Source organism: Sapajus apella, unplaced genomic scaffold, assembly GCF_009761245.1.
Source record: "Sapajus apella isolate SASKATOON/1434 unplaced genomic scaffold, GSC_monkey_1.0 scaffold44, whole genome shotgun sequence".
NCBI lineage: Eukaryota > Metazoa > Chordata > Mammalia > Primates > Cebidae > Sapajus > Sapajus apella.
This window is the reverse complement of record NW_022436984.1, coordinates 7,312,687-7,337,656: the sequence shown is the minus strand read 5'-3', so window position 1 is coordinate 7,337,656 and position 24,970 is coordinate 7,312,687. Positions and strand designations below refer to the sequence as shown.

Genomic DNA, 24,970 nt, shown 5'->3' with positions numbered 1-24,970 from the left:
ATCTTAGGAACAAGCTTCAAACCAAGCTACATATTAATCATGAGACAAAAGTTAGTTATCATGCATAAACTTCTAACCTTCTACTAACTGTGAGGGGCAGAGCCTGGAACTGGAACCCTGTACGTCCTGAAGTTAAGGAAAAGCTTTCCCAGGATGGAGGCAGATGAGAGACAGGCAGGAAAGATAGACTTGAAAAGGGGCCATAATCCAGATAAGGATTAGCATGTTGGAATATTATCCAGATTAGGAATTGGCTGTAATCCAGATTAATACCAACATTTTAGAATGCTATTAGTACTATCTATAAATCATACCTGCACTTATTTTCTATTTATAACATTGTCAATAATTCAAAAAAAACTCAGGAACAAGTGAAATGACCAAACATAAGGGATAAATAGTAAACTGTCTATTCAAAGAACAGAATGTTATGCAGCCACTAAAAATAATTGTTTCAAAAACCATTGTGAGCCACACACAGTGGCTCGTGCCTGTAATTTCAGCACTTTAGGAGGCTGAGGCAGGAAGATCAGCCAGGCATTCAAGATCAGCATGAGCAATGTAATAAGAGCTTATCTCTACAAACGAAACAAAACAAACAAAAAAATTTTTAATTAGCTTGGCATGGTAGCATGCACCTGTAGTTTCAGCTACTTGGGAGACTTAGGCAGAAAGACTGCTTGAGCCCAGGAGTTCAAGGCTGCAATGTGCTATGATTGTGCCGCTGCACTCCAGCCTGAGTAACAGGGCAGGACCCAAGACCCTGCCTCTAAATAAATAAATATATATAATGATATGGTTAAAATTTCAAATAGAATGCAGAGTGAGCAAAGAGAATACAATTTTGTTAAAATGACCCAGGGAAGAAGTGTTAAGGAAGGCAATAGTTATGTATGTTTATACACAGTCAGATTGTAATTTTATTTTCTCTTTTGTAATTTCTTCTAGTTGCAAACACTTTTGCAATAAAATCTAATATGTTTTAAAGCTAGGAAAATTATTTGCTAAGGTTTTCCGCAACAAAAACCTTGACTACAATAAGTGCCAGTGTGCAGGCATCCTTTCTGAATCACAGGTCCACTCTGGTCCCTCAAGGTAGAGATAAGAACTAAACTCCTAAAGCTTGACAGTATAATGCACACAGAAGATGTGTCTCAGACATTTATGGAAACGCAATATCCAAATCAATTAAGGCAACATATACAAAGTCACTTCTTAAAATCAGCAATGAAAGGTGAATGTCAAATACATTTAAAAAAAAAAAACAAGCAAACTGACCAAATTGAACATGTTATAATTATCAGTTATGTATTCACCTAGATACTTATTTTAAAAAGAACACTGGTGAATGAGGACATCTTTTGTAAACCAGGGCCCTCAGATGTTCTCTTTAGTCACTAGATTCTATTTTTTTTTTTTTTTTTTTGTGAGACAGCATCTTGCTCTGTCACCCAGGCTGGAGTGCAGTGATGCGATCTCGGCTCACTGCAACCTCCGCCTCCCAGGTTCAAGCAATTCTCCTGCCTCAGCCTCCCAAGTAGCTGGAACTACAGGCCTGCGCCACTACGCCTGGCTAATTTTTGTATTTTTAGTAGAGATGGGGTTTCATCATGTTGGCCAGGATGATCTCAATCTCTTCACCTTGTGATCCGCCTGCCTCGACCTCCCAAAGTGCTGGGATTACAGGTGTGAGCCACCACACCTGGCCATAGATTCCATCCTTTAGTTACTATATTCCACATAGAAAAGACTGGAAGAGCTTTTTGCAGCAACTTTGCATTATGTGGGTAACACTAGCAGCAGCCTGTCACTTCCTGCAGCACCCAGCGTAGTGAGCATATTGAAAGCCTGACCTCGATTTGCTGACCATCAATGAGCAAGAGCCTCAGTGATACAAAAACAACAAATACAAGTTTACAAAGTTTACAAGTTTCTTCATTCTTTTGCTCTATGAAAATAACATTTCCTACTTAGGATTTCAAACCCAGTGACTCAACTGAAATTCTCACCCCGTGTAAACTGGTCACACCCTCAAACAAATAAATTATTTATACTGAGCATGGCTACCTGCCCAATAATGTGATGAACACAGATGCTCATTTAATGTAAACATACGGTGAAGAGAAGTAGTATGAGCAAACGTCTGCTCTGTGCTGGGCAGAACCTGGGCTCTGGAGTCTGGGTGCTGCTGGTATTTCCTAGCACCCCAATGACGCAATTGCTCCCACACACAGCTTGGACTGTAAGGGAGTTTCCATGGCATTTGTAAACTGTCATGGCGCCCGTGGAAGTGTAGCAGTGAGGACGACTAGGACACTCTCATCGCCATCTTGGTTTTCTTGGATTTCAGCCAGCTTCTTGACTGCTTCCACAACTTCTCAGAATCAACATGCAGTTCTCTCTGAGGTCTTTCCCTACCTCTTTAAAATACACACTTTCACTCTCAAAACAAAACAGAATGAAACAGTTCTGTTTATATGATTGAATACAAATTATTTCTGCCTCAAGAAAGAATCTTTTCAGTATATTTAATACCTAAGTATTGCTTTGAATGAGGAAGTACATAAATGAATGAATTTATGAATGAATAAACAAGTGCATGGATATGAAGAACTTTGAACCTAGGGTCTATAAGAGAGCCAGGACACTTATTCATCCAAGGGTAGATGACCTGAGGGAGTAGAGCTGCACAAAGCAGGTGAAAAGAAAAGCTGCAGGTGAGTGTATGGCTTTTCAGCCCTCCACTTCCCCACAGCCTGTGGTCTCTAGAAACCAAGCTTTGGGTGTGGACCCCAAAGAATGACAAGCAAAGGAATGTATGACTGCAGATTTTCCTGGAGCCAGCCTTGGCCATAGATCAATAATAATAACAGCCAGGCATGGTGGCTCGAGCCTGTAATCCCATTGTTACCAGAAAAGGGTCTCCATCTGGACCCTGAGTGGGTTCTTGGATATCGATCAAGAAAGAATTCGAGGACAGTCCATAAAGTCAAATCAAGTTGATTAGGAAAGTAAAGGAATAAAAGAATGGCTACTTCACAGACAGAGCAGCCCAGAAGGCTGCTGGTTGCCCATTTTTATGTTTATATCTTGATTATATGCTAAACAATGGGTGGATTATTCACGTCTCCCCTTTTTAGACCATATAGAGTAACTTACTGAGGTTTCCATGGCGTTTGTAAACTGTCGTGCCACTGGTGAGAGTGTAGCAGCGAGGAGGACCAGGACACTCTCATCACCATCTTGGTTTTGGTAGGTTTTAGCCGGCTTCTTTACTGCAAGCTGTTTTATCAGCAAGGTCTTTATGACCTGTGTCTTGTGCTGACCTCCTATCTCATCCTGTGACTTAGAATGCCTAACCTCTGGGAATGCAGCCCAGTAGGTGTGGCCTTATTTTACTCAGCTCCTATTCAAGATGAAGTTGCTCTGGTTCCAATGCCTCTGACCCCAGCACTTTGGGAGGCTGAGGCAGGTGGATCACTCGAGCCCAGGAGTTCAAGACCAGCCTGGGCAACATGGCAAAATCCCACTTCTGCTAAAAAACACAAAAATTAGCCAGGCAGGTGGTGCCTGGTGCCTGTAGTCCCAGCTACCTGGGAGGCTGAAGTGGGCGGACCACCTGAGCCTGGGAGGTCAAGGCCGCAGTAAGCCCTGATCGTGTCACTGCACTCCAGCCTGAACAACAAAGTGAGGCCCTGCCTCAAACAAACTAAAAATTAAAAGTGATGGTTAGGCTGACTTTACAAGGTGAGGAAAGCCGGGCCTGACTGGACCGCCCACCCCGGAGCGCTGCCCCCAGGCGCCTGTCAGAGCAGGCTTACCGTCACACACGCACGCACGCCTGCCCGCGGGCGTGCACTTCCGCTGCGTTCCCTCCGCCCGCGGCCCATACAGGTAGTGGAACCGGAAGAAGGAAAGGGGCAGGACTTCCCTGGGGTCAAAGCCACACCTTTTCCGGGCTCCGTGCCAGGTTCCTGTCCCGCCGGGAGGCGGGTCCCAGGAGGGAGGAGCCCAGTCTCAGTGGACACTGACATCCTCTCTCGCTCTCTGGCGCTCTACCCAGCCTTTTCCAGGCATGTGGCTTAATCCGTTCCCACAACCAGCACTTTCTCCGTGAGTTCCTGAGCCAGGACCGCTGCCATGCAGGTGATTGTTACCCCCCCAACCGTCACGACCGTCACGACCACTGTGGGGTCCCCAACCGTCGTAGGGTCCCCTCGGGCCCTGACCCATCCCCTGGGCCTCCTCCGCCTGCTGGAGCTGGTGTCCACCTGTGTGGCCTTCTCGCTGGTGGCCAGTGCAGCCGCCTGGGCCGGACCCATGGGTAACTTGTCCATGTTCATCTGGTGCTTCTGCTTCGCCATGACCCTGGTCATCCTCCTTGTGGAGCTGGGCGGATTCTACGCCCGCTTCCCCTTGTTTTGGCACAACTTCCCCATCACCTTCGCCTGCTACGCAGCCCTCTCCTGCCTCTTGGCCTCCATCATCTACCCCACCACCTACGTGCAGTTCCTGTCCCACGGCCGTACCCGCGACTACGCCATCACCGCCACCGTCTTCTCCTGCATCGCCTGTGTGGCTTACACCACCGAAGTAGCCCGGACCTGGGCCAGTCCTGGTGAGATCGCTGGCTACATGGCCACCCACCTGGGGCTGCTGAAGGTGCTGGAGACCTTCGTAGCCTGTATCATCTTCGTGTTCATCAGCAGCCCCTATCTGTACCACAACCGGCCGGCCCTGGAGTGGTGCGTGGCGGTGTACGCCATCTGCTTCGTCCTGGCGGCCCTCACTATCCTGCTGAGCCTGGGGCACTGCACCAACATGCTGCCCATCCCCTTCCCCAGGTTCCTGCTGGGACTGGCCTTGCTGTCCGTCACCCTCTATGCCACTGCCCTTGTCCTCTGGCCTCTCTACCAGTTCGGCGAAAAGTATAGCGCCCAGGTCCGGCGGGCAGTAGATGTGAGCTGCAATGACAGAAACCCCTACCATGTGTGTAGCTGGGACCGCCGTCTGGCTGTGACCATCCTGACTGCTGTCAACCTGCTGGCCTATGTGGGCGACCTGGTGTACTCTGCCCACCTGGTTTTTGTCAACGTCTAAGACGTCCAAAAGGCTCCGTTTCCTTCTGCAACCTTTTCATCCTTCTCCCCCGAGTTTTCTTTATTGAGTATTCATTTCCTCTGTTTTTCTCTTCTTGTCTCCCCTCCTCCCCCTTTTACTTTTTTTCTAAATTCATCGGACGCTTTCCCAGTTCCCTGATGCATCTTCTTCCCTTTCCCTCTGGCTGTTTCCTTCCTATTTTGTTCTGTTGCCCACAGTCTGTTTTCACCCCTGAGCTGTTCCTCTTTTTCAACTCTCTCTTTTCTTTCCTTCCTTTCATCTCTTTTCTAGGTTTTCTGTTGCTTTTCTCATCTGCCTGTTTCCCGACCAGCTTCTCCTATTTCCTCTGGAGCCCTGACACTTTTCTTCTCCTGCCCCCACCCACCTCCAGAGGCGATGAGCTCCACACCTCCAAACCCCTTGCAGCTGTCGGTGCCTCCCAAGGGGCCTTCTGCTCACCTCCACCCTAGCTGTGCCTTTCTCAATATGTACCTATGTGTGTTTGGGGGAGTGGGAATTGGATCTCCTTTCTCCCAGTGGAGGAAGGTGTGCTGTGCACCTCCCCTTTAAATTAAAAAATATTTATGTATCTCTAGAGGTCAGTGAGCAGGAGGCTTTAAGCACAGACCCTGAGTCCCAAGGCCCTGCCTGGCACTCTGATGTGCCAGGGATTGGCTCCAGAATTTTTGCCAGGCTTACAGAAAACCCACTGCCTAGAGGCCATCTAAAAGGAAGCAAGGGACCAATGCCTTTCATCCCAACTGTTCTTTTCAGTATCAAAAAAAAAAAAAAAAGTCAAATATAGAACCACAGGATCTTGAAGACAACTGTTTGAAGTATTTGTGAGGGACAGTGATGTGCCCTTCCAGCCTCAGTGTTAAAAATAATGTGTCCTTCAGAATTTGTGGAAAGAGATAATAAGTAATAAATAAATAAATATGTCCTGCTTTGGCAAAGACGAGAAAATGGCCACTGCCGGCCTTCAAGGCAGTATCAGCTTAGACTTCTTTTCCTTTCTCTTCTTCTTCCTGGTCATGAGGGCAGAAATTTTACTGGATGGCCCTTAAAAAGGGAAGTTTTGGCCCGGCTGGGTGGCTCACACCTATAATCCCAGCACTTTGGGAAGCCAAGGTGGGCAGATCACTTGAGGTCAGAAATTCGAGACCAGCCTGGGCAACATGGCAAAAATTCGTCTCTACTAAAAACACAAAAATTAGCCTGGCGTGGTGGCAAGCGCCTGTAGTCCCAGCTACTCGGGAGGCTTAGGCAGAAGACTTGCTTGAACCCAGGAGGTAGAGGTTACAATGAGCCAAGATCACACCACTGCACTCCAGCCTGGGTAACAGAGCCAGACTCCATCTCAAAAAAAAAAAAAGAAAAAAAAAAGGAAGTTTCTTTTTTCTCTTTTGTGAGCAGGTGGGAAGGTGGGGATTGCTGCTGCCCTAACCAGAGGAATGGCTTTGCTTGAGTGTGTGGTGCACATGCAGAGGTGTTGTCATGTGCTAGTTGCTTCTTGCTGCTGCTTCCTGCTTCTCTGGGACTCATATGCATAATGTGATATATATAAATTGTGTGTGTGTGTGTGTGTGTGTGTGTGTGTGTTAATTCCCTGGAACTTTTGGTTCCTATCAACTCCTCCTGTTAATCATAAAAAAGAAGTCTTGTCCCTTCTCCCACTCCCACATCCATGGTTTTTTTTAAATATCAATATAAAGGTAAATAATAATATAACAATAATAGAGCCATAGTTTTTTTTGTTTTGAGACAGAGTCTCGCTCTGACTTCAAGCTGGAATGCAGTGGCACGATCCTGGTTCACTGCAACCTCCAACACCCTGGTTCAAGGGATTCTCCTGCCTCAGCCTCTCGAGTAGCTGGGACTGCAGGCGTGCTCCACCATGCCCAGCTAATTTTTTTGTAATTTTAGTAGAGATGGGGTTTCACCATGTTGGCCAGGATGGTCTCAATCTTCTGACCTCGTGGTCCACCCACCTCAGCCTCCCAAAGTGCTGGGATTACAGGCATGAGCCACCTCGCCCCCGCACCCCCACTAGTCATGGTTTTAGTAATAATAGTGAGTGATTACCATGTTCCAGGCAGTGAACTACGCTCATTTCCTCAGTCGTCTCAACCAAGCTTCACTATAATCCAATTAAAAGGTACTATTATTAGCTCCATATTTCAGATCAAAATTCTGGCTTAGAGAAGATAATCAACTAGCCTAAACTACACAGCTAGTCTTATGCTATACATTTGGTAATTAAATTACAGGGTGCCAATTATATTTTACATTTTATAAGGAATTAGATTGTACCAATGTGGTCAATGTTTCTCAAGCCAGCTGCACATTAGCACCACCCAGCATCCTTCACACTTGGAGTTCTAAAGGATTTCTATTCAGTAGTGCTCAGATGATTCTGAATCCTAATCTTAGCGCTGAGGCAGGATTGAATACTCTTGAGGGAGTTAGCCAGGCCCTTGGGTCACAAACACACTGGTTGAATAACGGACAGGCATTCGAGACCACCCCTCATTTGCATATAGACTCACAGCACAGCTAACACCAAAAGTGCCCTCCTCTCCAGATCTGTTGTTAGAAACCTCAAATATAAAATTGTGATGTTTATTTCTTCAAATTACCTAATGAATGTTTACATTGAAAAATAAGGGAAATGCCACCAAAAATTAGAATAAAAAGACTACAGTATAATAGAAACTTCCTTCCAGGGAAAACACACTGAAATAATCCATAGACTGTGAAACCTAGTGAAACATGTATAGATCATCCAGTCCATTGGTTCTCAATCCTGGCTGCACAGTAAAATCACTTGGAGAAGCTGCTAAATAATACAACTGCCAGATCCCACCCCACAATGTCCGGTTTAATTGATCTGGGGATAGAACCTGAAAATTGGTACTTTTAAAAGCTCCCAAGGGGATTTTTTCCCCATGATGGGGAAGCACTGATTTAGCCCAGCTCCTCATTATTTGTGAAATGGCTTGCCCGAGGCCACCTAGAATGTCATGGGCAGGGCCACATATACCTAGTCTTTGAATCTATATTGAATCAGAACTATTGTTTCTTTCCAAAAATATTCAAGAAATCTTCTTAGAAAAAGTGCTAGCTGTAAAATAAAGTCAAACATGATTACAAGTAATACACTAATACCTAACATACCACAATTGTTACTTTTCAATGAATCAGGGTATTAATTGTAATTCCTCATTAAAGGTGTTCTATTTTCCTTGCTTCAGTTATAGAGAGTGTGAAATCTTTCAGAAAAACCACATGGAAAGGTGATTGTCCAGATACTGGCTAATGGGCGCAATGCCTTTGACCACATAAGGGTTACATGCTCAGTGTGATGCATTGAAAACCATTGCAGTTAATGAGCTGATCCTAATTGTGCTCATTTTCCAGCAACCTCAATAGGCTTGTACCCTGGGAGACATAATGTGTTTCTGGTCACTCATTCTAACCCCAGAAATCTAGGAAAATAACAGACTTCCACAGAAGCCAGACTGACCAGGTGATCCTGTGACCAGGCAAGCATGGGCTCTTGACAATAAATCCCAGAGAGGAACAGAGAGGTGCAGACACTTGATCATTCTTTGCCTGTAAACACAATGCTTACAAACCCCCAAATCTGACTGTGAGTATATGTTTCAGGTGACCAAAATAAATATTTCTGTCTGCAAGCTAGAGAAAATAAAATATCAACAGTTAAATCCTACATGAGCTAAGTAGCTTTAGTCAGCCACATAGAAATAGGTCAGTTTTGTGTGAAAAATGTTTCAGACAAATTAAGAATATTAAAAACAGTGAAGTTAAAGATAAATGTTTAATTTTACTTTCCAGACCACAAATTTTTAAGGCCTCTAGCCCAACCATTTATGCAAAGTGCTAATTAAAAATTGTTATCTGTATACTAAAGGAGTTTCTTGTGTAGTGTTAGAATCCAGTGCATTCAGTGAATGTGGATTGAATGTTTATGACATGACTTATTGAAAATATTACATAGCAGAGTGACCAGCTGGGAAATTAATTTGTACTTTTTTTTCCCCCTGTTTCTGTAGCTCCATCTGAAAGGAAGGAATCAAGCCTCTGTGTTCCTAAGGTCAGATCCTTTTCATTCACAAAAACATAGATTTGTTTGTGGTGGGTCTGAGGCCAGGTTCTCTGGGTTTTCTAGTGCTTCCTGAAGCCCTGTTTTTGAAAGAAGAAGCAGGATGAATTTTTCTGTACTGGGGATATTAGATGGGGAGAAGTAGGCATTGCTCCACTAGATAATGCAGAATTTTGAATAAGGACAAGTTTTGCAGATTCTGCAGCAGCTCAGGGGCAGGGTATTGAAGGTGTCAGGCACTTAAAAGGTACAGGCCAGGACATCAGGAGTCCAGTTGGGGACGTACCCAAGACGCTATCATGTAGAGTTTCTGCAGAACCTGAGCAAGGACCTGGATCTGGAGCTGTAGAATAGCAATGCTGGGCCCACAAATGGGACCACAAATGGACCCAACATCAGAGCCACAGCATCATGTGACCATAGGAATAACAGCCATAAATGCAACCCTGGATGAGACCAGGGATCTGCCCCCCTCCAGAATTGGGAGGCTGTAGGACCCTTTATAAAGATGATACAAGCCTACAGCATGACTGTATAAAACAAGGTCAGACATCTTTTAAAAATGATTAATACTGGATTTTTCACTGGTTTGTACATGTGGGAGCTAATACCAGTTCTAATAAAATCCTCCTAAAGAATGATAAAATTATTTCTTGAATGTCAGGAAAAAAATTGGTATCTATTACATATGTGTAAGAAGCTTTATTAACAAATAATTTGTGTCACTAAATCATTTGAATGTAATGCAATTATATTTTTTTAGCCATAAGGTAATTCAAATATTTTGTGACAATGGAAAGGAAAAAAATGGATGTCTGGGTGGATATCATTAAAGACTCTTCTACACATAAATCCCTACCTCTCATTGGATTAGAAAAGGATTTCCTGAGGTCTTGCTAAAGAAATCTAAAAGGTAGTTGATTTAAATGTGAACACTCTCTCATCATATTATATAAATAAATAAATAAATCTCATTTATTTATTTTTCAACAAATATATGTATTACATTCCCACTGCCTGCAAGCATATCTGTATTCAACTCTCCTTTGATGCCTGGCTGTGCAGCTTTTGGAGATACAATAGAGGGAAAGAAAAATATGGTTGCTGTTCTCATGGAGTTTTTAGTTAAGTGAAAAAACAAGAAAATGTATCAAAAAACGAAAATAAAATTTGGTAGGTGTCATAATGGGAGAAGTATATGTTCTGTATTACCAAATAGCAGAACATAATCTATATGAGGGTAGTATCTCAAGGAAGTGATAAACTGAGAGTAAAAGGATAGGAAGAGTCAGCCTGGCCTCTCACTATCTCTTCCACCACCAAATTGAGAACATGTTGTGAATTTCAATGTCATAAGATCTTTCGAATCCAGGTAAGCATCCAATCGACAATGTATTTGAATTTAGAGAATTGTCCAATAGGATAAAAGAGGGCATGCTGCCTCATCCAGCGCCCAAGCTCCCTTATTAGCCAAGCTGCCCTCTGTGTCACTTCCCTCAAGAAAGACCCACTTGAGCTATGAATCTCATCCTCTCTGGCCTTTGCAAGGCTTCACTTCTCGAATTCTCCTATCTCTTCCACCTCAACAATGCCTCCTCTCTACTGGGTCAAGTCCTTTCATGGCACACATGTTGTAATAACATACCCATGGTTTGTTTGTCTGTTTGTTTGTTTTTTTAAAGAAGAGAAAAGAAAGCAAAACAACCTCCTTTGTCCATAGGTACACACACACACTCTGTCTCTCTCTCTCTCTCTACATATATATATATACATATATATACACATATATATACATATATACACACATACATATGTGTGTATATATACACACATATATATGTGTATATACATATATATGTGTATATATATACACACATATGTATGTGTGTATATATATGTATATATATGTAGAGAGGGAGAGAGTGTGTGTGATATATTGTAAGGCCGGCTGCCTCATAGAGGGTTAAACGGACACATCCATTTCTCTCTGTGCCTGATAACTGCATCAGCACCCAAGCTCGTTACCTGGCCTTGCCACACGGCTTCCCTGCACCTGCCTCCGCATACCAGACCCAAGCCCACATTCAGCACTAAATTATGCATTCAACCCCCAGCCCGCTGTTAATAAACCCTGCAGGAAAATTTTTTAAAGAAGCCCCATCAGACCCTGCCCGGTAGCAGTCTGCTCTGTAGGCCCCTGGAAGGCCCTCTTACCCAAGGTCCCACAGGCCTGCCCATAACCACTAGCTCCAGGCATTTCCTGCTTCTTAATAGCCAATAGGATTGCCTTCACTTAGTTTCCCCAACAGCCAATCAAGACTCACTTACCGAAAGTCCCACCCACCTACCAATAGCAACTAGTTTCAGGCATTTCCTGCTTCCTGACAGCCAACAAAATTGCCTTTGCTTTGTTTCCCCAATAGCCAATCAATCGCCTTCCCTTCCCATAAAACCGCATGACCTAAACAGCCTGGCACAGCGACCTCTCTGGCCCCTCCCTGGACCACAGAACCTCGGGAGCTGAATAAATTGGCTTCTCATTTTCTTATACTTGCCTCAGTTTCCTCATTTTACCTCAGCAATAAACCTTACATATATATATACATATACCTATATATAGATATACATATAGATATATGTATATAGATAGATAGATAGATAGATAGATATAGATATATATATATACTCCCTTCTCTGCAACCTTTCATGGCAAAACTCCTTGGAAAAGTACTATATATTTACCATTCACACTTATTCATTCCCCCCCAACCACTTTAATCAATCTTTCTACTCCTCTACTTCACAGAAATGCCTCTTACCAAGATCAACAATTATCTCCTTTTTTCCAAAAGCCAGTTGACAATTCTCAGTCCTCATCTTCCTCATCCTCATAGCCGCATTTGATGTGCTCATCTACAGTCTCCTTGAAACACCTTCTGCATGAAGTTCCTACACCCAAACCCTTCACTGGTTTGGCACTGCTGGCTCATGCTGGCTCTGCCTTCTCTACAAATCTATGAATGGTGGCATATCCCTAGGGCTCAGTCCTCAGATTTCACCTCCTTTCAACCTAACCTTACTCCCTCAGAGATCTCATACACTTTCCTGGGTGCAAATCACATTCACACACTGATGACTCTCAAGTTTCTATCTCAGGCTTAGTCCTCTCCCACAAACTCCAGATTCCTCAAACCTCCTGCCTCCTTCACAGCCCTTCTGTAAAGTGAGTGGCCAAAACAGAACTGTTGATTTCCACTACCATGTAAATCTATCCACCTTTCAACTACCCATCTACATATTCCTAATCTCCTTTGCCTGGCAACACCTTTTATCTTTCCATAGCACTTATCACATTCTAACATGCTGTATGATTTTATTTATTTAACTCATTAATTGTTGTATACCTTCAATAAAATGTAAGTTCCACAAGGGCAGAGATCTTTATTTCATTCACTGTCATATTCTAAGAGCCTAAAGAATTGTCTTATATGTAGGAGACTCTCAAATAAATATTAAGTATATGAATTAATGAGAGATAAGTGGCTTGCCTAATGCAGTATGCATTGCATTATATAAGAATATATCCAGGGATTTCTATATTTTAAGGATGTAAGTCAACACAAATTTAAGATCTGACTGAGGCCCTAGAGAAAGGCAGAGATATAAGAAAGGAGTATGTGTCCTTAAAAGATATCCTCCTGCTGACCAAGAACAACCACATTGCTGTTATATGAATAAAAAATAAGATTCCATTTGGTTAAGCCTCTGAAATTTTGGAATTTATTTGTTACAGAAACTAGCTAATACACATTTGAACATGAAATTTTTAGCATGAAATGAATTCATGTGCTTTGGGGGAATTTACATTATTCATTCAACAAACATGCTGAGCTCTTGCTGTGGGCCAAGAACTCTGATGGGCATAGGGGGTTCAAAGATGAGTAATAGAAAATCATTTCCTCCAGGAAACCCAAAATTTACAATATCATGTTGTAAGTTTTATTTCAGAGGAAAGGAAAAGAGGCTGTTTCAGCCCAGGGGAAAAAGCCTAATTCTGCCAGGTAGAAAAGAGACAAATCAGAATACAGGATGTGACATTTGGACTCAGTTTTGAATTATGAGTATGATGAAGAATGAAAAAAGAAAATATGTCACTTTTGTAAAATGTTACTTGACAAATTTGATTCCAAATATTTGGCCTTTTCACTTTGTACAACTGCTCTTAGAGTTTCATTAAATACAATTCATATTCACTTCAGAGATGAAATTGAACTTCAGTATAGATATATCACTCAAATAAATTGGAATATAATATTTTTCTGCTTGCTAGTAGAGGGGTAACATGAGGCAATAGAAAAGATCAAAGTGCAAAATACTGTCGCTCATTATTGATATTTTCCAAATAGTTAATTTATCCCAAAAGATAAATAAAAGCCCTTTTTAACCATCAAAGAAAGCACCACTGAGCATTTCACAATCCTTTACACTGGCTAGGTGATAAGCTGCACTGTTTTAGGGGTCTATAGTATTCTGGTTCATCTTTCTATGAACCAGAAAGATCTTTTGTTTGTCTTCCAAATGTCCTATGACATTTGTTTTACTGATACTTACAAAGGTCTTCCTAACAAATCATGTATGCTTTCAAGAACCAGTTAATTGCAACATTTATTAAGTAATTGCTTTTACTTAAAGACTGATTAAGATTCAATGAGTACAGCTCTACCAGCGGGATTTGACAGCATGATATCTCACAGAAAGCTCTCCACTCCCAGACAGGGGTCCCTTGGCTTCCTGCCTCGGAAGCACAGCAGCAGGCATCGTAGGAAGGTGAAGAGCTTCCCCAAGGATGACCCTTCCAAGCCAGTCCACCTCACAGCCTTCCTGGCATGACACACATCATGCAGGAAGTCAACAGGCCAGGATCCAAGGTGAATGAGAAGGAGGTGGAGGCTGTGACCACGGTGGAGACGCCACCCATGGTAGTTATGGTCATTGTGGGCTGTGTGGAAACCCCTTGAGGCCTCGGGACCTTCAAGACCATCTTCGCTGAGCACATCAATGATGAGTGCAAGAGGCATTTCTATAAGAACTGGCATAAATCTAAGAAGAAGGACTTCACCAAGTACTGCAAGAAATGGCAGGATGAGGATGGCAAGAAGTAGCTGGAGAAGGCCTGCCAAGTCATCCGCGTCATTGCCCATATCCAGATGCTCCTGCTTCCTCTGCACCAGAAAAAGACCCATCTGATGGGGAGATCCAGGCGAACAGAGGCACCATGGCTGAGAAGATGGACTGGGCCCACAAGAGGCTGGAGCAACAGGTACCTGTGAACCAAGAGTTTGGGCAGGACAAGATGATCAACACCATCAGGGTGACCAAGGGCAAAGGCTACAAAGGGGTCACCAGTCGTTGACACAGAAAGAAGCTGCCCAGCAAGACCCACCAAGACCTGTGCAAGGTGGCCTGTATTGGGGCATGGCATCCCACCCATGTGGCCTTCTCTGTGGCACATGCTGGGCAGAAAGGCTACCATCACTGCACTGAAATCGACAAGATCTCTAAGATTGGCCAGGGCTACCTTATCAAGGACAGCAAGCTCACCAAGAACAATGCCTCCACTGACTATGACCTGTCTGACAAGAGCATCAACCCTCTGGGTGGCTTTGTCCACTATGGTGAAGTAACCAATGATTTTGTTATGCTGAAAGGCTGTGTCGTGGGAACCAAGAAGTGAATGCTGACCCTTTGGTGCAGACTAAGGAGTGGGCTCTGGAGATTGACTTTAAGTTCATTGACACTACCTCCAAGTTTGGCCATGGCTGTTTCCAGACCATAGAGGTGAAGAAAGCATTCATGGGACCACTCAAGAAAGACCAAATTGCAAAGGAAGGAGGAGCTTAATGCCAGAAACAGATTTTGCAGCTGGTGGAATCTCAATAAAAGTTATTTTCCACTGAAAAAATAAGATTCAATGAGAACAAATACTACATAATTCACTAAGGAAGAAGTTTCTGCAAACACATATGGGATAATATCTGGAAGTGGTCCAGCAGACATCCCAGTAACAAAAACAACGCTATCTCATTATATCTGGCACTGATTAGATCCTTTGCTAATATGTCTTACCTAGTTTTCTTTTTTACAAATAAGAGAAATATATGGAACTTAAATTGAGAGCCAAAGAAAACATAAGTATAATGATAATAATTACATAAATTCCTTTTGAGAGATCTTTTTCTCTCCCAAATATTTTTTATATTTGCTATTTCATTTGGTTTTCAGACAACTTGGAAAAAAAAATATTAGAAGATGGAAGCAAAAATCTTCCCTAAGCCTTTTTTTTTTTTTTTTTTTTTTGAGACAGAGTCTCGCTCTGTTGCCCAGGCTAGAGTGCAGTGGCACAATCTTGGCTCACTGCAACCTCCACTTCCCGGGTTCAAGCGATTCCCCTGCCTCAGTCTCCTGAGTAGCTGGGATTACAGGTGTGTACAACCATGCCCAGCTATTTTTTTGTATTTTTAGTGGAGACGGGGTTTCACCATGTTAGCCAGGCTGGTCTTGATTTCCTGACCTCATGATCCACCTGCCTCAGCCTCCCAAAATGCTGGGAATACAGGAATGAGCTACCACACCCGGTCACCTATTTTTTTTAAAGTCCAACTCTCAGGCACATTCCAATTTCTAAAATCGGAATCAAGCATTATCTCTTCCTTCCACTGGTATAAACTGTGGGGATCCACTCAGGGTGGTGGGAAACGTATTAGAGAATGTTATAGAATATAATCACAAACCTTCTTGGAAGGCCAAGAAGTTTGCATAGTTTCAGTAGAAGTTTCAGCTGAAGGCAGCCTAAACCCCGTTTACATTTAGTTAAGAAAAGTAAATAACTAAGGTACGTGAGGGAGTTTATCTGAATAATTTGTTTACTCATGTGGTCTTAAAACTAACTCTTGAGCCAGATAACCCTCTAGGGGTAAGGTCAACCAGGGATATTACCCTCTAATAGTGTTTTGGGCTTGAAACCTGGCCTTTAATCTTGCTCAACAAGTGTGTTGACTTACAGCCTATGTTACTAAATCTATACTGAATAAACGCAGAGAGGGCAAACCAGTCAGGGTCATGTAGCTGCGATCTCTCTCTGTGAGTAGCTCACAAGCCCCTAGCCCACTCATTCACCGTATTCTGTGTGTAAATACATTTATTCATCTGTCATGCAGCTGGGGTCTCTGGGACAAACCCCAGCAATAAACACTAGACTGGATACTTTGAGAATAGGAGGATCTGCAAATATAGTGAAGAAGCAGATTCTCTCCCTCACTATGCTTATAGCTCAGTGGGGAGAGTCAGAAAAAAAAACACAATGCACACATTTTGGCTTGCATTATTCTTTTATGTCCTAAAAGAGGAGACAATTGTTCTCATTTCAGTGAATCAAGATCCACCCCTTTGAACAAGCCAGAAATCCAGGAATCTTTCCTCATTATTCCCTCTCCCTTACCAGCCACATCCAATCCAACAAGTCCTGTCAACTTTACCTTCTAAATATTTTTCAAACATTCTTTCCATCACCATTGCCATAGTCTGAGTTCAAGCCACCATTATCTCCCATAGGCATGAATTGCACTGCCTCCTAAATAGCCTCTCTGCTTCCATTCTGAGTCCACCCAATGTGCTCTGCACACTTCAGGTGAACTGATGTGGTAAAAACATAAATCTAGTCATAGGCTTTCCCACTCAAACCACTTCAGGAACTTTTCATCAGCCTTATGGTAAGGTGTAAAATTCCTTAATTTAGATCACAAAGGCTTGCTTGATCTAGCCCCTGCCTAGCTCTCCAGCCCCACCATCTGCCACTGTATCACTCTCTCTTTTCTCTCTGTCACTTTGGTCTTCCTTCGGGTCATTGAACATTCCTCAGTATTTTGTACTTCCTAGTTTTTCCCTTGTCCTTCCTTTCCCAACAATGCTCTATCTCCTCCCCATCTTCACATTGTAGCCCAAATGTTACTTAGGCAGGGAAGACTTTGTTCACTTTGTAGACACAGTTGGTTCTTCATAAGGCTCATCACAACTTATAGCTATGTATTTATTGTGTAATTATTTAAGTCTGTCTCCCACTTCCATCCTGTTCCCACTGCACTGTAAGCTCTATGAAGGCAGGGGCAATGTCTTTGTTGCTTACTTTGTATCCCTGTAGCCTAGCACATTGCCTAGCACATGGTAGGAGCTCCATAAATATACAATGAATAAGCAAAAAGATGACTACATGAATAAAAGAATACTGAAATAAAGATTCCATGAAAGAGGTCACCCTGGAAATGAACACTGAGGGGGAAATAAGATTGCAATAGTCAGAAAAGGGTAGGGAGGAACTTCCATGCTCCAAGAACTGTGAGAAGCAAAGACAAAGAGATAAGAAGTCATAAAGCAGGAGAAGGAATCATGAAGAGTCCATACTTATTTAATCGAATGTATACAGTAATGGAATATTAGCCCAGAAAGATATGGATTCATCATGAAGATCCTAGAATGCAGGATAAAAAATAGTATTTAATTACATAGTGATTCATCACCATTTTATGAACAAGAAGTGACAAATGTGAAGTGAAATTTGGGCAGTATTCCATGCTTGTTCATAAAGAGTGTAAGACAATTAAAACCAAAAGCTAGTAACACCACAGAAAACACAGTTATTTTTAAAAGCTATTGATCTTGATTCCTGTTCAGCCACGTGATAATTTCAAAATAAAAAATAAATAAATAAAAGCTATTAACATCATACAGTTGAAAAATACTAAAGATACTATGTCCTTGATAGTGTAGATAAAAGAGATTTCTAAAGTTGAAATTCACAGATAAAGATGGTGGATTGAAGCAACCCAATTTATAACACAGAATCCCCCAGAACCTCAGAAACTGGGAGCACCAGCTACTTCTAGAAATAGAGTTTAAAATAAGAGGACTGGACCAGGCACAGTGGCTCACACCCATAATCCCAGCATTTTGTGAGGCCAAGGTGGAAGAATCATTTGAGCCCAGGAGTTTGACATCAGCCTGGTTAACACAGGGAGGCCGCTATAAAAATTTTAAAATGTAGCCAGGCATGGTGGTGCACTTCCAGCTACTTGGAAGGCTGAGATGGAAGGATTGCTTGAGCCCAGGAGTTCCAGGCTGCAGAGAGCTGTGATCACACCACTGCACTCCAGCTTGGGTGAGAGAGTGAAACCCTGTCTCAAAAAAAAAAAAAAAAAAAAGACTGGTTGGAAGTTGGTTTTTTGAGAAATAGATCACTAAAATCCCTCTTTTCTTGCAAACAGGAGTTTTATTCTTTGAAAAAAATAAAAATATAATACAGGATCTCTATACTGAGGAGCATCTAGCACAGATAAGATAAGAATATGATATGGAAAATAAAGGTGGGAGTATTAAATTAGGGTTTACATCTCCATGCTAAAATTTCCAGTTCTCTTCTCCAATTTGGATCCCAGAATTCTAGCAACACACACATATTTTCCAGACAGGAGATGAAAAGATTCTTTTTGGGTGAATTTGACCAGCCCAAAAGGAAAAACTGATACTGGAACATATGAAAAGGCCCAGCCAAATCATCCTGTGGTGCATCCCATAAATGACAATCACCAACTATCCAGTAAAATCAGTACAATTGTTTTTCTTTATCCGTTTTTTTTTTTTTTTTTGAGGCAGAGTCTTACTCTGTCACCCAAGCTGGAGTACAGTGGTGCAATCTGAACTCACTGCAGCCTCCACTTCCTGGGCTCAAGAGATCCCTCCACCTCAGCCTCCTAAGTAGCTGGAACTATAGGAACATGCCACCACATCCAGCTAATTTTTGTATTTTTTGGAAGAGATGGGGGTCTCACTCTGTTGCTCAAACTCCTGGCTTCAGGCAATCCTCCCACCTTGGCCTCCCAAAGTGCTGGGATTACAGGCATGAGCCACCATGCCAGGCTTCATGCAGATTTTCCATACAAGTCTAATTCTCTACTCTCACATAGGAGAATCACCAGACACATGAGGAAAGTATCTAAGCTGAATGACAGAAACCAAAATTTAATCAACTGATTTAAAAAACCAACTTTTGGGAATGGACTCTTAAGGGACCCTGGGGAATAAATCTAATGTTGATAATCTTAGAGAACTAGAAGGGGATATTATATCCATGAAACAAAAACAGAATAGTATTAAAACAAAATAAAGAGAAGAGCCAAAATGAAACGTATTAAAAATCCAAGGGTCAAAATGAAAAACTCAGTGGACACTTTGGAAAATAAAATCTCCCAGAGAGGAGAGCAAAAAGAGAGCTGAAAACCAGGAGTGGAAGGACAGCAACATTAGAGAGCCAGCCCAGTGGATTCACCAGCCAAATAGTAGAGTTTCCAGCAGAATAGAGAGAATGGAGGGAAGGAAACCATTAAAAGAATGATTCAAGAAAATAGCCCAGAGCTAGAGGACAAGTTTTTCTAGACTTTACAAGCCTAATCCACGTGGCCAGCACAAATAATAAAAATAGATGAGGACTAAGCTTGGATTTTTTATCTTATCCAAATTCCTACCTAAGTGTCCAGGGAGTCATGCCCTACAAACCATAAATCCTCATCAGATGGGCTTTATTTGACCTGTATAACACGACTTACTTTTCTTTTTTTTTTTGAGTCGGAGTTTCGCTCTTGTTGCCCAGGCTGGAGTGCAATGGCGCAATCTCGGCTCACCGCAACCTCCGCCTCCTGGGTTCAGGCAATTCTCCTGCCTCAGCCTCCTGAGTAGCTGGGATTACAGGCACGCGCCACCATGCCCAGCTAATTGTTTTTTGTATTTTTAGTGGAGACAGGGTTTCACCATTTTGACCAGGATGGTCTCGATGTCTTGACCTCGTGATCCACCCGCCTCGGCCTCCCAAAGTGCTGGGATTACAGGCTTGAGCCACCGCGCCCGGCCTAACACGACTTACTTTTCAATCTGACTCTGGCATAACATTATGAGACAAGGAAAAAAATCTTTAACTCAAAAATATATTCCCTTGCCGTACCTTAAAATTGCCCTGCAAAGTCTCTTGTGGGAAAAATCTACATTCTATAGAAAATCTCCATCCCTCTTGTTTTCCTTCCTACCTTCCCAGATCCAGGAGATAATCAACTAAGAACCCTTTTAAGTCCGATAAAAAACAATTTACAACCCGCTCTTTCTAAAGTCTGCTATCTAAGAGCTTCTTCTCCGCAATAAAGCTTGGTCTCCAGATCCTTTATCTTTAACCTGGACATTCCTTTCTATCAATCCCAGGTTTTCAGACAATCTCAACCAGGAAATATTTAAATTTACCTATAGCCTGGAATTCCAGGCCCCCCCACTTTCAGTTGTTCTGCTTGTCTAAACCAAACCAATGTATTTGTTAAATGTATTGGATTGATGTCTTTTTTTTTTTTTTTAAGACGGAGTTTCGCTCTTGTTACCCAGGCTGGAGTGCAATGGCGCGATCTCGGCTCACCGCAACCTCCGCCTCCTGGGTTCAGGCAATTCCCCTGCCTCAGCCTCCTGAGTAGCTAGGATTACAGGCACGCGCCACCATGCCCAGCTGAATTTTTGTATTTTTAGTAGAGACGGGGTTTCACCATGTTGACCAGGATGGTCTCGATCTCTTGACCTCGTGATCCACCCGCCTCGGCCTCCCAAAGTGCTGGGATTACAGGAAATTGATGTCTTATGCCTTCCTAAAATACATAAAACCAAGCTATACCACAACCACCTTGGGCACATGTTCTCAGGACCTCCTGAGAGCTGTGTCACAGGTCATGGTCACTCATATTTGGCTCAGAATAAATCTCCTCAAATATTTTACAGAGCTTGACACTTTTTGTCAACATAGATATCATTGTGAAATTTCAGAATATTCAGAGAAAAAAGAAAATCTTACAAGTTTCCGAGGGGGTAGAGAAGAAAAAAACACAGTTTACACGCAAAGTTTTTGTTACATGTAAATTTTCAGTGCCACAGAAGAAGTGGCACTCGAATATAAATTTAATTTTTCTCAGCAAGGCAACTTTACCTTCTGCAGAAAAAAGGGTGCTTCCGTTAGCCACCTTGCCACGAGAGGACACTGAACAAAGGAGACAGGGCCATTTATATCTAACACATCCGCCCTACTGCTGTGTCCTGATTTCCTCCTTCTAGAGTTAAAATACTCTAGAATTGGCTGGAACTGGACTTCACAGTCTAGCCTGCACCCAGCTAGCTAACAACTTAAAGCTTTTCTAAAGAGGTAAAGGCAGAGGAGAGCAAAGGAAAAGAGGAAGTAACTTGAGGAAGGCTTACAGAAGCAATAACATTTCCAAATAAGGAAGGAGAATAAACTATGACCAAAAACTTGTCTGGGTTTGTCCAGGCATGTCAGGCCAAATATCTAGATTAAACTGTAAGAACTAAGAACACAGAATACACTTATTTCTTTATTATGATAACAGCTACTTTAAGATAATTAGCAAAACTTTAAAGTAAATTAACCTTTGCAGGAACTATTACTTATTCATAATGAACTAAGAGGACAACTTCAAAGAAGAATCTTTTATTCATTCTTATTTCCTACAGTTTTGGGAGAATGACTTAGTTTTTTTAACATTAACCTTAAAAAGCAGAAAATAAGATACTAAAAATTCTAGAGGAAAAATATTCTAGAATTCTACCTTCAGCCAAAAGTTATCAATCAAGTATGAGGGTAAAATAAAAACATTCTCTTCTGAAAGTCTAAAAAAATTTGCCTCCAAGAAGCCTCCATTTTTGGTAGAATCTTGTGACTCTACCAGAAATGAGAGCATTGTAAAGAGTCAAACTCAGTAAAATATTTGAAGAGATTTATTCTGAGATAAATATGAGTGACCATGGCCTGTGACACAGCCCTCAGGAGATCCTGAGAACACATGCCCAAGGTAGTAGGGGTAAATCTTGGTTTTCTACATTTTAGGGAGACATGAGACATCAATAAAATACATTTGAGATATACATTGGTTTGGTCCAGAAAGATGGGACAACTTGAAGGGGGATGGGAACTTCCAGGCTATAGGTAGATTTTTAAATGTTCTTATTGACATTATTATGTCAATTATTATGTCATTATTATGTCATTATTATGTTGCGTTATTATCAATAGAAAGGAATGTCTGGATTGCATACAAGTTTTATCATGCAGCTGAAGCCTCCAGGTAACAGGCTTCAGAGAGATAGATTATAAATGTTTCTTATCAGACTTAAGGTCTGTGTTGCTGCTAAAGGCTGGTAGGCTTTTTCCTGAAAAGAGGGAGAAGGACATAATGAGGTATGTCCAACCCCCGCCACCCCACCTTCCTGTCATGGCTTGAACCAATCTTTCAAGTTAAATTTGGAGGGCCCTGGCCTAGTGCAGGAAGTCCATTCAGATGGTTGGAGGACCTTCGAATTTTATTTTTGGTTTACAGAGTCAACCAAGAAAGAAGACATGGGATATAGGAAAAAGCTCTACACAGTAGGCCTAAGAATCAACAGGGAAAGGAAAATCCCAAGATAGGATGTCAACTCTACACCAGCTACAGAGGGAACAAGTCCAGACTGCAGCAGGTTGGAATAAGCTAAAAGATTCTAGGAGAGCATTTCTTCAAGAAGATAACATTGATAAATTATCTGACACACCTAAATAAAGAATTGACAAGAGACGTGGAAAAATGTAGAAGAGTTTGGGTTTGAATTAATGATGAGTATGCCTATAAAAAAATAAAGAAAATACACAAACAAAAAGCATAATTATTAAATACAAAAAAAATTAAAAATCATGAAGGAAAAGACATATGGTGTACCTCAACTGTGAATAGTCATAGTAATATAAGACTGAGTGATGCTTTAGCCTAAGTTATAATGCAATGGGAGAAAGGATGAGAAAGGAGGTGAGGAAAGTGGTGACAGAGAATAAAATCCTTATTTTCCTAGTGAGAATTCAATAAATCATGCCTAAATGTAAAAAATCAAGACCTAGAAATATGAACCTACTATGTAGATGTATCGTGATATATTCCAAATGAAACAGCAAAAAGAACTTACAGTGGTTGCCTGTAGAGAAGAGAAAATGAAGGGAGAGGAAGACTTGTTTTAACTGTGTGTAAGTAAAAGTTTAATAAAAATAAAAACTAAATAAAAGACTATTTTAATTTAAGAAAGCAACAGGTCAAGGATGAAGGAGAGATGTGCATGAGAAAAAGAGAAACAGAGACTGATCTATAAATGACTCAGAAGTTTCATATTTAAATATCTAGCAAGATAAGAAAGTACAAAGGAAAGGTTGAATTTAAAGAGAATAACAATGAAAATTTTAAAAGTAAAGTGTTTATCACAACAACCAACTATCTAGAGACTCAAAATCATGGAGAGCCAGCCACTCTCTGTACTTACAGAACTTTTAGGTTGCAAGGGCTCTTAGAGATCAGCTTGCTTCTGTTTCTTGAATTTTTTCTAGGACACCCTTTGCAAGGATTGTACATGCTCTATTTGAACACCTGTAATGACTGAACGTTCACCATATCCCGAGGCCCCACTCTCTACCTTGAACTTCTCTAATTCCTTTTATTTTCTTTTGACACAGAGTTTTGCTCTTGTAACCCAGGCAGGAGAGCAGTGGCACAATCTCAGGTCACTGCAACCTCCGGCTCCCAGGTTCAAACAATTATCTAGCCTCAGCCTCCCGAGTAATTAACCACACCTGGTTAATTTTTGTACTTTTAGCAGAGACAGGGTTTCACCATGATGGCCACGCTGGTCTCGAACTCCCAACCTCAAGTGATCCGCCCATTTTGGCCTCCCAGAGTGCTGGGATTACAGTCATGAGCCACCACGCCTGCCCAAGCTTCTCAAATTCTTTAATGAGACTTCCTTAAGCAAAGCCAAATCTGCCTACGAGGCATTGTCTCTTGTGCTACCCTGGACTGTCTGTTCCATTGCTTAAAAATACTGTAGATCTGCCCTAAGTATTCTCAGTGATTTAATAACTACCAAAATACTTACCTGTTTGCCTCTCTGGACTCTTAATTGTATCAGAAGACCCAACATTTTAGTAAAATAATCTAAATATTTAAATATGACTAAAAGTGAATGTATAGTAAATGATGTCCATTCATTCCTGGCTAGTGAAAGGAACTTGAATAAATGACTTCCAGAGATTCCTTCCATTCTTCTTGAACAAACATAGGAGTGTTTCCTGAACTGGGATCACTATGTAAGTTACAATAATAGGGATGAAGCAGGCAGGGGAAGGCTAAAAGAAGGGATAAGAAGGGCTCTGCCTCCATGCCTTGCTATCTTCAGGTCCTTCTGAAGTTAGCAGTTGTCATGAGGCTTAACTCAAAATCTGTTTCTAAGAGATGGAGTTCAAATTAAAGCCAAGTACAGCAGTGTTGTTTCCAGAATAATTTGAGTCTTCAAGCTGTGCTAAGTGCCTTTTTGCCTCTACACATGAAAATTACTACATTTTTCAGTTTGTTTCTATTTAAAGGAAAATGGTTTAGGTGATTATAGAGGAGTAGCTGGTCGATTCTATCCAAATTCCACTCGTGATTTTTATGTTAAAATTCCAAAATTCTCTTTAATAGATAATTTATGTTTCTCTAAGATAGCATTTTTTTTTTTTTTTTTTTTATGAAAAATAGTAGCCGCCCTCAAACTTCCCAGAGGCAAAAAAAAATCATACTCAATGTGAGATCTTAGAGCTTAGCT

General features: G+C 41.7%; 1 protein-coding gene and 1 pseudogene across 1 annotated transcript; both read left to right on the top strand.

The window, feature by feature from the left end:
* The first annotated feature begins 3,922 nt into the window (after positions 1-3,922).
* LOC116524312 (myeloid-associated differentiation marker-like) lies at positions 3,923-5,689 on the top strand. Its single transcript, XM_032239542.1, has one exon. The coding sequence runs from the start codon at positions 4,141-4,143 to the stop codon at positions 5,098-5,100; it is 960 nt and encodes a 319-aa protein (XP_032095433.1). The 5' UTR covers positions 3,923-4,140; the 3' UTR covers positions 5,101-5,689.
* Positions 5,690-13,992: 8,303 nt separating this feature from the next.
* On the top strand, positions 13,993-15,188 carry LOC116524310 (annotated as a pseudogene).
* Positions 15,189-24,970: the final 9,782 nt, after the last annotated feature.

Bases quoted from the DNA above. Each gene is read 5' to 3' on its own strand.
- LOC116524312 (XM_032239542.1), top strand. From the start codon at position 4,141: ATGCAGGTGATTGTTACCCCCCCAACCGTCACGACCGTCACGACCACT.